This window comes from Sorex araneus, chromosome 6 (genome assembly GCF_027595985.1).
Source record: "Sorex araneus isolate mSorAra2 chromosome 6, mSorAra2.pri, whole genome shotgun sequence".
NCBI classification, from domain to species: domain Eukaryota; kingdom Metazoa; phylum Chordata; class Mammalia; order Eulipotyphla; family Soricidae; genus Sorex; species Sorex araneus.
This window is the reverse complement of record NC_073307.1, coordinates 5,526,857-5,538,013: the sequence shown is the minus strand read 5'-3', so window position 1 is coordinate 5,538,013 and position 11,157 is coordinate 5,526,857. Positions and strand designations below refer to the sequence as shown.

Here is an 11,157-nt window from a genome sequence, read left to right as displayed (position 1 = left end):
CAGTCACCTGCAAAGGGCCCCGCCGAGTCCTCGCTCCCCCCCACCCCCCCTCTCACAGGTAACAGGTGCAACGGAGGCTCACTCTGGGGCCGTCCTCCCGACTCCCACCTGTCCCCAGCCAAGGGGTCTCTCAGGCCCGTCCCCAGCTGTTTCCCGGCCAGCGCTCATGTGCAGACACAGAGTAAGCCACAATGGTCCCCCACCTGCCACTCCCGCACTCAGGGCTGCCCCGCCGGAGCTGCCTTTCCTCTTTGCTGGCATTAAGCGTCATCCCCCGAGGGTCAGTCACTTGCCTCCTCGTCTCCCTCGGGGGCCGGCAGGACCTTCCTTTGCAGCCCGAGATGAGAAATGGCCCAGCCAGAGTAAAAAGCATCTCCGTAATCAAGAGTCTCTTCAAGTCCTCCACAATAGGACTTTCAGGGGAGAGAAATAAAACTCCATCCGTAAGTAAACAGGGCACGAGGGGTTTTTACAGTAAAAGAAGCTGATAGCGAGCGAGAGTCCTTTTTTTTGTCACTGGATTTCAATATTGAAGCCATACAGGACAGTCAAATGTCATGAAAACGTTCTTGCTATGCAACTGTGTGTGAAGGGAAAAGAATGCCTAATTTGAGAAAAACATTTAGATCATACTTAGTCGCTGATTGTATGTTTTGAAAGTAGCGAGTTTTTAGAATACCCTCAAAATAAGTTCTTGGCATTGAAAGTAGGTAAAGGGCATGAGAACCTTTCAGCATCTGTATTGCAAACCATAATGTCTAAAATGAGAGAGAGAGAGGGAGAGAGAGAGAGGGAGAGAGAGAGGGACAGAGGGAGAGAGAGGGACAGAGGGAGAGAGAGAAGGAGAGAGAGAGGGAGAGAGAGAGGGAGAGAGAGAGGGAGAGAGAGAGGGAGAGAGAGAGGGAGAGAGAGGGACAGAGAGGGACAGAGAGAGAAGGAGAGAGAGAGGGAGAGAGAGAGAGGGAGAGAGAGGGAGAGAGAGAGAAAGGGAGAGGGAGGGAGGGAGAGAGAAAAGGAGAGAGAGGGGGGAGAGAGAGGGAGAGAGAGAAGAGATTCCTGCAAACCATAATGTCTAAAATGAGAGAGAGAGGGAGAGAGAGGAGAGAGAGAGAAAGAGGGAGAGAGAGAGAGGGAGAGAGAGAAAGAGGGAGAGAGAGACAGGGAGAGAGAGAGGGAGAGAGAGGGAGAGAGAGAAAGAGGGACAGAGAGAGAAGGAGAGAGAGGGAGAGAGAGAGGGAGAGAGAGAAAGAGGGACAGAGAGAGAAGGAGAGAGAGGGAGAGAGAGAGGGAGAGAGAGAAAGAGGGAGAGAGAGAAGGAGAGAGAGAGGGAGAGAGAGAGGGAGAGAGAGGGAGAGAAAGAGGGACAGAGAGAGAAGGAGAGAGAGAGGGAGAGAGAGAGAGAGGGAGAGGGAGAGGAAGAGAGAGAGCGGGAGGGAGGGAGGAGAGGTTCCTGCCACAGAGGAGGCTGGGGTGGGGGTGGCCTGGGGAAGCAGAAGGGAACTGGGGACACTGGTGCTGGGAGATGACACTGGTGGGGTCAGCGTTCCAACACTGTAGGACTGAAACGCAAGCATGAACGGTGATTCAATAAAAATAAAAAATTAATATGAATTTTGAAAAGTCCTTGGCAATGCCGGCCGCCGAGTGAGAAGCCTGACGACGAGCAGCACGTCTGCCCTGCGGTCCCAGCTGGTCCCAGGACGCTACACCCCGAACAAACACCACCGCTCTCCCGCGCCCAGAGAAACCACCAGACCGCGCTCAAGCAAAATATTTTTAATTAGTGGGCTGATCATAAATAAATCCACATAAAAGATTTAGCAATTACAAAGAGTTCTGTGTTTCTTTGTGGACTCAATTCGTGTAGCGCGTGTTAGTGGGCCGACCTCAATTTCCACCGCAACAAAGAGTTGTCAGCACAGTGCATATTGTGTAGTTACATTTTTACATTTTCTTTACAAATGTAACACTTATGTACACTATATATATATCCGTATGTATACATAGTTTGTCTGCTTCCTAGAGGCCCTGCACTGAACGCCTATTGTTTTCACAGGGAAAATAGTGACTTCCTTTGAAGAGTAAGAATCACTCCTTGTTAAAAAGTGGTTGGTATAAACAGAGAAACAGGGTCCCGCTGCCTTTGGGCGTGTCCTGTCAGAGCTCAAGTCCAGGGAGATGTTCTATTAACTGTAAGGGAAAAAGAGCCCCCTCCCCGCCCGCCCCCCGCTGGGCACAGGGGCCGCCTGTGGCCGCCCAGCCGGGACCAGGGAGAGCCACGGCCGATGGCCACCCCCCTGCCGTCTTCCTCCTCCCCCCTCGCCCGAGCCTCAGACAGACAGATAGACAGACAGACAGAGATGCCGCCCGAGTGGCCATGGGCAGCAGGGGTCTCCACGACCACGACCTTCCTCTCCCGTTTCCGGGGGGGGTTGCTTCTCTCACAGTGAATGAGGCTGGCCAGGGCCACGGCCCCGCTCCTCGCCGTCCACGCTGTCCACTTCACTTACAGATCTGCCGCTGGACGTGGAGCAGGAACTCGTAGTAAGAGAAGGCGGCTTCCGTCCGGTCTTCAATCAGGTGTTGAAAAATTTCTGTTTTGGCAGGGCTCTCGTCTCTGGAAAGACGGGGGAGGAAAAACCGTCAGGAGCCTCACGCAGGCTGTTAGACGTAACACCAAGACGTCCCAAACTTATCATCACAGGAGGACGTGTGGACCGGATGCTCGGCCGTCGGCAACGCGGAGACAAAGTGTGACCATGCGGTTTACAGGGGCCTTGCGGGAACCACCTCGCAGCGGGGGCAGGGCCCCTCACCCGGCCCCAGGAGCACTTACTTCACCACGTGCAGAATGGGGCTCAGGGGTCTGTTTTCTCTCAGCCACGTTATGAAGGACCGGGCCCGCTCCGACGGCAGCGTGTCCAGCTCGGGGAGGTGTGTCTGCACAGAGGGCGGGAAGGACGGACCGTTAGTCTCAGACTGACCCGCGGCATCCTACTCCCAGCCCCGGCCGCAGCCACCGGGTGACAGGACGGGACTGGCACGCGGCTGAGGACAGTTGGTGCCAGCAGGCTGCACACACATGCTCCGAAGCACGCGACCCTTCTCTGAATTCACCAAGTGTGCAAGATAGCCGGTGACCAGGCATTCCGCCGAGAGGGCGCGTCCGGAGCACGAAACCCGGGACAGCAAGCAGGGCACCTGGGGGATGCTGGTCTCTTTCTGGGTAACAGGGCGGTCCAAAGTCAGGGACTTGTGATGGACAGACAACGCCCTGAACACACTACAAAGTAACCGACTGTATACTGCGGTGAAGAGGGCGCTTACGTGGACTTTTTCTTTTTCTTTTTTTGCTTTTTGGGTCACACCTGGCAATGCACAGGGGTTAGTTCCTGGCTTTGCACTCAGGAGTTACTCCTGGCGGTGCTCAGGGGACCATATGGGGTGCTGGGAATCAAACCCGGGTCGGCCGCGTGCAAGGCAAACGCCCTACCCATTATGCTATTGCTCCAGCCCCTGTGGACTTTTTCTTAACAGAAAGACTTTTGCTTTTAAAGGAAATGTCTAGTTTATCAGTCAAGGTTAAATCTGTAGACCTGTTATTTTCTGGTTTGGGGGAGTCCTGCCGAGTGATGGTCCAGGGGCAGAGGGGACCGTGTGGGCCCCTGGCAGGCCTGGGCTCAGCCTGTCCCTCTGTCCCTGTTTCAGGCGCAGCTGATGGAAAACATCTCAACAAACAAGTACATTAAAAGCCCCACGTGTGTCCAACCCACTGACCATTTTCTGTGGGATTGACGCGAAATCGGGATAGCCAAGCACGTCCTCGATGAAGTTGCTGTTACAGCCTTTTCCAATCCAAATGTAGAAGACCTGAGGGAGGGGAACCAGAAACATCAGCGCTCCCAGGTCCACGCCCCTTTGTGACTGCTCAGAAATTACCAAGCAGGAATGATGCCCAATCAAATAGAAACGAGCCAGAGAACGGAGGAGGCCCGGAACTGACGTGTCGGAACACAACCAGGAATCCGACTGGCTCTGCTCTGCTTGAAGTTCTCCAGAAAATACACATTTCCCTCTACTGCACCTTGGCCCCGACAGGAAGGAAACACCTGTCGCTCTCCCCCTGTAGGACGGCCTGTCCCTCCGCAGAATCCTCCCGCCTTCCCTTCCGGAGCTCCCTGGATTCTTTTCCTGCCCACCAGGGGTCCCTTAGGAAGCCCCTGGCTAGTGACGCCCTTTCAATACGGCCCTGCCCGGGGGTTCTCCCGAGCACCGTATCAGAAGCGCCACTCGGAACCACAGGACACATTCAACCGCACAGAACTCCGGAGGGCCCTTTTAAATGTCATGATGATGGGTGGCAAATCCCTTGGGACAAAGCTGCGATTTATTTCTTTGCTTTTCTTTGTCGGAAAATAGAATTCCTGACAGTGAGTAGCGTTCCTGAGAACAGCCGATGGGGCTAGGGTCACAGGACGATGCCTGACTCGTGGAGTCTAGAATAAACTGAGCCGTGACTGGCCCCGCGTGGGGGCCGGGCGGGTGAGCGTGCAGCGGGGATGCTTACGGAGCCACAGTCCATGAGGAAAGCCCCTTCTCGCGTCAGCCGCTCCGCAGACAGCTTCTGGAGGGGCGGCTGCGGGACCACCCTGTCATTCACGTGCACAGCGCCCTGGGGGGAAGAGGCGGAACAGGGTGAGTCTACAGGACAGCCGCCAGACCCCCTCCACCCGGCCGGGCCCGGGAGGGTCTCCCAGCCTGCAAAAATCACTGAAAATACGTGACCCTCCTTGGCTAAACAATGAAGTCAAGACGCTATATTTTTTTCGGCGCGGGAGGGCATACCCCAGCAGTGCTCAGGGCTGACTCCTGGCTCTGCACTCAGGAATTACTCTTGGCAGTGCTCAGGGGACCATAGGGAATGCTGGGGATTGAACCCGGGTCAGCCGAGTGCAAGGCAAACGCCCTACCTGCTGTGCTACTGATCTAGCCTCTAGACACTGAAATTTTTTTTTTTGGGGGGGAGGGGGTTTGCTTTTTGGGTCACACCCAGCGATGCACAGGGGTTACTCCTGACTCTACACTCAAGAATCACTCCTGGTGGTGCTTGCGGGGGCCATAGGGAATGCCAGGGATCGAATCCGGGTCAGCCAGCCACGTGCAAGGCAAACGCCCTCCCCGCTGTCCTCCCACTCCAGCCTTAGGACACTGAAATGTTTTGAAGTTAAAAACATAACCCGTGAAAGCAGAAAATGAGGGGCTGGAGTGATGGCACAGTGGGGAGGGGGTTTGCCTTGCACGTGGCCGACCTGGGTTCGATCCCCGATATTCCATATGGACCCCTGAGCACTGCCAGGAGGATTGATTCCTGAGTGCGGAGCCAGGAGTAACCCCTGTGCATCACTGGATGTGACCGAAAGAAAGCAAAAAAAAAAAAAATCAGAAAATGATCCGTCAATTTTCTTCTCTTCAGAAATCAGAATACATCAAAATATGACTTTTTTATATTTCTCAGTAACACGACACACACGAGACTCCGAGAAGAGAAGCAGAAACACGGGGAAGAGACTGAGACACACATTTCTGTTCCACGTGCTGAGGGCGGAGTCCGTGTTCTGCACGTGCAAAAACCTGGGTTCTGTCCCTGGCCGCCCGCAGCCGCACGAGCACTGCCGGGAGCACTGAGCACTGCCGGGAGCACTCCCCGCGCTGCCCGCGTGGCACAGAGACCAGCAGGACAGACTCCACGGGCAGCACCTCTGGTTTGCCCTGTGACCAAAGCTGCCCCTAATTAGATCAGGAGCAGTCTTCACGGACGGAACGGAAGCCGGAACATCTGCGCTGCCCCTTGGCTTTGTAAGAGAGCGAGGAGCAGGTGAAAGGGGTGACCTGCCCCAGGAAGCTGCTCTGTGAGGGTGCTGGGGACCCGGCCTGGGGCGGGCGCCCGCAGGGCACGCAGGCAGATGCCTGCCCCGGAACTACACGGGAGTCTCGGCCTGCCTCGTCTCTGATGGGCCCCAGACCCGTCAAAGCCAACAGACACAGGGAGACAACGGATGCAAAGACTGTTAGAATCGCTCTCCCGGGACGGATCCCTCCGAGAAAGTTTCCGGTGCGCCGGGGGGAGCCACACCTCGTCCGTGAGCCTGTCGATGCGGTACAGGTTGGGGTGGATCATCTTCATGAGGTGGGTGAGCGGCTGGCACTTGATCTGGCACATGGCGTACACCCGGTCATCCAGACGCGTGCTCGTGCCCGTTCGGAAGGCTTTCTGCGTGGGCGAGGAGAAACGCTGCAGCGAGACCGAGTCCGGGGGGACGGAGGCCCGGAAACCCACCCGTGGCACGGGCAGTCAGGGGAGGAGGGCGCCTCCCAATGGGATAGACCCGGGCTGGGGTCTTGGGCCTGACCCTATCAGGCAGGAGGAAAGTTACTTAAGTCCAAAAGCTCCGTGGGCGGGAAAGGCAGGGAAAAGCCAGACTTCTCAGGGAGGGGGCCGGGGCCCAGGGAGACGCCGGGTCGGTGACACCTGTGGGACACCTTGGGGACCCGCGGGAGTGATCACTGGGTCCCATGCCTCTTCCCAGAAGCCTCCCCGGGCAGCCACGGCCGTCAGAGCGGACGGGGAGTGTCCGCTGGCCCCCGTCTGTCCCCGTTGCTCCAAGCTCCCCGTGCTGAGCCGCACGAGCCCCTCCCTCGCCCCCAAGCCACAGCTCACCCCCTCAGCTGCGTCTCCCGGGCCCGGGCCGGGCCTACCTGCTTGAGCAGGGCCAGGACGTAGAGGGGGAAGAGCTTGAGGGAGCTGGGCGCCATGAGGGCGGAGCGCTGCAGGTGCGCGGCCGAGGCGCCATAGGCCGACAGCGAGTCCACCACGGCGTTCACCAGGGCGTCCCGGGCGTCCGACAGGCTCGACGACACGGACCGGTCCACCGCTGCACGCAGCCAGGGGGAACACGGGACTGACTTAGTGCTCTGAGCCCCGGAAACGCGCGAGCAGCCGCAGCGGCTCTGCCCAGGAGGCGACAGACACTCGTCTCCGTGGCAGGAAGCACGCTTCACCGGCCCCCCCCTTTTTTTTTTTTTGCTTTTTCTTTCTGGGGGGGGGTTCACAACTGGCGATGCTCAGGGGTCCCTCCTGGCTCTGCACTCAGGAATCACTCCCGGCAGTGCTCAGGGGACCATATGGGATGCTGGGATCGAACCCAGGTTGGCCGCCTGCAAGGCAAACGCCCTCCCCGCTGTGCTATCGCTCCAGCCCCGGTCCACTCATTTTTAAAGTGTCTGCTCAGAACATGATTATGATCTACCTTAAAATATCAGAACCGCTAGACGACATATATGATACACACAACCCCTCCATATATATAGGGGGGAGGGCTTGTCCACGGCAGTGCTCCAGGGACCACAGGTGGTGTCGGGGGTCCAAACTGGGGCCAGCAGCATGCAAGGCAAGGACCTCCCCCGCTCCATCTCCACAGGGTTTGACTCTCCCTTAGGTGCAACCAACACAACCTACTGACACAGAGAATATAAAACCCACACACCTCTGAGAAAGCTTGGGAGGTTTATGCTATTCAAATCAAGCCACATGAATGAAGGATCATTCTTTTTTTTTTTTCACAAACTATATAAATTCTGTAAACTGAGTGATCCCTTGTGATGGTCTAAAATCATTGCCAAAAATACTCCTAGACCAGCAAAGGAAGAGGCCCAGTGGCCTAGGGAGACAGCGTCGGGTTAAGGCGCTTGTCTTGCATGCAGTCGGCCTGGCGCTGCAAACGGTCTCCTGAGCACTGCCAGGAATGGCCCCCGAGCACCACCAGGTGTGGCCTGCCCTCTCCGCCACAGATGTGGGCAAACTGAACACAGGAGTTTGTACACGGAGGTGTCGACTCAGTATGAAAGCATATTGCACTAAAATAGAGATTTTTTTAAAAATAAAAATACCCAATAAAAATTACATTTTAAAAAATTTTTCAAATATTGTAAAATTTAGTCATTCTATTTGGAATACTGATATAAAATAATTATGTAATGGGGCCCAGAGCAGCAGTACCTCGGGTAGGACATTTGTCTTGCATCCAGCCAAGTGGGGTCTGAATCTGAGCAGCCCCCACGTGGTCCCTGAGCCCTGCCAGGAGTAATTCCTGAGCACAGAGCCAAGAGTAATCTCTGGGCACTTGCCAAGTGTGGCCAAAAAACCAAAACCAAAACCAAAAAAAATCTAAAAAAAGGGAACCCCTTAACAAACGCTGTAATAACTCCCTCCCAAATGAGTAATACAATTTTTTCAATACATGAAATATGGTTTCATCAAATGTCTAAATTCAACAACAACAATCCAATATGTTCTATTATTTCCCTAAATAATTTTGTTTTTAAATTTTGGGTTATTTTCCTTTGGGTATTGGAGCGACACCTGGCAGTGCTCAGGAGACCATAAATGATGCTGGGGTCAAACTCGGGCCAGCTACATGTGAGACAATTGTCTTTACCCCCTGCGTTATCTCTATGGCCCCTAGAACATATACTTATTTTTTGGCTTTTTGGGGTCACACCTGACGATGCTCAGGGTTTACTCTGGCTCTGCACTCAGAAATCACTCCTGGCAGTGCTTGGGGGACCATACGGGCTGCGGGGATCAAACCTGGGTTGGCCACATGCAAGGCAGGTGTCCTGCCCACTGTACTATCGCTCCAGCCCTGAATATACACTTTCAAAATACAGAACTTTTAAAATAAAAATATACCCAGTCTTCAGTTTCTTTCTTTTTTCCTTTTTGGGTCACACCCGGCGATGCACAGGGGTCCCTCCTGGCTCTGCACTCAGGAATCACTCCTGGCAGTGCTCGGGGGACCCTATGGGATGCTGGCGTAGGCCACGTGCAAGGCCAACGCCTTCCCTGCTGTGCTATCACTCCAGCCCGGCCAAGTTTCCGTTTCCCCGACGGTAAAGACCCTCCCCGGCCCCGCCCTTCCCGCTCACCCATATTTGCCAGCAGGCAGATGGCCGCCTGCACGTCCACTCCGGCATACACATCGGACAGCGAGCTCACCACCGGCAGGCAGAGCGTGTGCACGCGGATCCTTCGCTCCCCTGAGAGAGACGGAAGGAAAAGTCACTGCACACACACTGGGTGCAGGAGGAACGAGCCCACAGCAGGGCCGGACCACACCGACGACAGTGTTCTGAACTTAGGACTTAGGAAAACCGAGTTTTACAAGGAAAGCGTCTTCCGGAAACCCGCCCCCTCGGGCGCCAGGCGCGGAACGCGGAGCTTGTGTGCGAGCAGCTGCTCGGCACCCCGGGGCACTGCACAGGGGCCGCCAGACCCAAGGGCCGGTCCCAAGGGCTGTGCAGAACTTCAGGGGGCAAGACATATGGCTGAGGGTGACGGGGCAGAGCTTCACGCAGATTGTTTATCAGAAACACGTGACCCCAGGAATACGGGTCTCCCATCCGCCAGGAAGGTAGTATTTAATGATTTGAAAACCTGGAGAGAGCCCGAGAGACAGCTCAGAGGGCTGGAGACACACCTGGGGTGAAGAGGCGCAGGGCGCAGCCCCTAAACAGAAAGGACCCTAAAGCATCACACAACAACATACGCATTTGATGGGCTGAAAAGGCAGGCAGCAGCCTGGGTGGGGGTGGGAAAATCTGAATTAACAGTGGCGGGAAGGTATAATGGTGGTGGGACTGGTGTTGGAATGCTGAACGTAGTAACTTATTGTGAACAACCTTCTAAAGAGACATTAAAAAAAAATAACAAAGAATAAACATCCATCTGATTCACTGATGGAAGTCTGCATCATCCCCGGGCAATGAGGCTGCGGGCCCCCTCCCCCGGTTTGGGTTCGGGTTCGGGTTAGGGTACCTCTGCTCGACGTGTAGAGCAGCGCAGTCTGGAAGCACGCCAAGGAAGTGTCCGCCAGGCTCTCCTCGATGGACAGCTGGACGGCGAATCCGGCGTCCGGGTTGATGTTGGCGAGGGACAGCAAGTCGGTGGAGCGGACAAAGAAGTTCCCGTGGAAGGTGTGCATGGAAAGACCTGGGGACAGACGCCTCGTCAGGGAGGACGGTCGGGAGGAGCCCCCCTCTCGGGCGAGAGCCGCTCCCCAGAGAGCAGGGCGGGGCGTCAACTGATGTCCGTTCCGACAGTGCCAACGCAGAGGACAGCACTTGCACGGACGACCTGGCAAGAATGTCCTGTTTGTGTCACTTAAGAGTGAGAAAAGGCCTAGTGTCCAAGGCTGAACAGGAAGGGCCAGGACACAACCCGCTCTACAAACTGGCGTCAGAATCCCAACCTGAAATCCCAACGTGAAGCTTGGTGAACGGTAAGAACTGGAGACCATCTGCGACACTGTGAAGACAAAGGTCACTTACGGTCTTTCCTACTCCAGGACAGTGTGGCAGCCCAGTGGGAGGACGTCCGCCTCGCAGATGGCTGACCTGGGCTGGGTCCCCAGCACACCCCACAGTCCCCAATCCCTGCCAGGAGTGATCCCTGAGCGCCTCTAGGCGTGGGCCCCCCAGACACACAAAAAACCCCAATCAAATTATAAATCCATATCTCTTTCCTATTCCTCTGGTGTTCCCCCTTAAATCCACCTCCAATACAGGTTTTCTCTTAGGTTCTTCCTACTACAATATCATTGTTGTCCACTTACTCAAAGTACTGCACAAAAATGACACAATGACTGTCCAGCAATGTCATATATTCAGAACGGGGTGTGGCTAGCTGTATGAGACAGCCGGGGCTCCGAGCTGGGCACCCTGGATAAGCCAGCCCCGGCGGCCTGCTATACTCGGTATAATCTACACCAAAGTGCACTAGGAAGCATCCCCTTCCCAGTTTCCTACCTTTCGTGCACCTGATTCTCATCACAGCCTCAAATCCGATTTTCCTCGTGAGGTACCGTTTGAGGTCTTTCTGCAGCTTCTCCGCTTGCGGCGCGTTGTGGGTACAGTGGAAGGACGGGTAGTAGTAGATGCACCCTGCAGAGTACTTGGACATGCAGGCTTCGGGGAGAGACACAAGAGCGTTAACTGCGGGGCTGCAACAGGGAGCTTCACTGCTATGAGGGAATCTAAGTCCCGGGAGGAAACTTAAGCTGTCGCAATAAAGATAGTAAGTAGCACTGGAGCACTGTTGTC

At 55.4% G+C, this 11,157-nt stretch overlaps 1 protein-coding gene across 4 annotated transcripts in view; it reads right to left on the bottom strand.

Annotated features, from left to right (window-relative positions):
- Positions 1-1,761: 1,761 nt before the first annotated feature.
- SEC24B (SEC24 homolog B, COPII coat complex component) overlaps positions 1,762-11,157 on the bottom strand; it is a 148,039-nt gene continuing 138,643 nt past the window's right edge. For all 4 annotated transcript variants that reach the window (XM_055140996.1, XM_055140994.1, XM_055140995.1 and 1 more), the window contains 9 exons: positions 10,864-11,022; positions 9,875-10,048; positions 8,986-9,096; positions 6,757-6,932; positions 6,134-6,271; positions 4,568-4,672; positions 3,778-3,870; positions 2,837-2,940; positions 1,762-2,617 (listed from right to left, as the gene is read on the bottom strand). In XM_055140996.1, the coding sequence (XP_054996971.1) occupies positions 2,503-2,617; positions 2,837-2,940; positions 3,778-3,870; positions 4,568-4,672; positions 6,134-6,271; positions 6,757-6,932; positions 8,986-9,096; positions 9,875-10,048; positions 10,864-11,022 (1,175 nt within the window). In that variant the 3' untranslated portion in view covers positions 1,762-2,502. The remainder of the gene's footprint in view (positions 2,618-2,836; positions 2,941-3,777; positions 3,871-4,567; positions 4,673-6,133; positions 6,272-6,756; positions 6,933-8,985; positions 9,097-9,874; positions 10,049-10,863; positions 11,023-11,157) is intronic.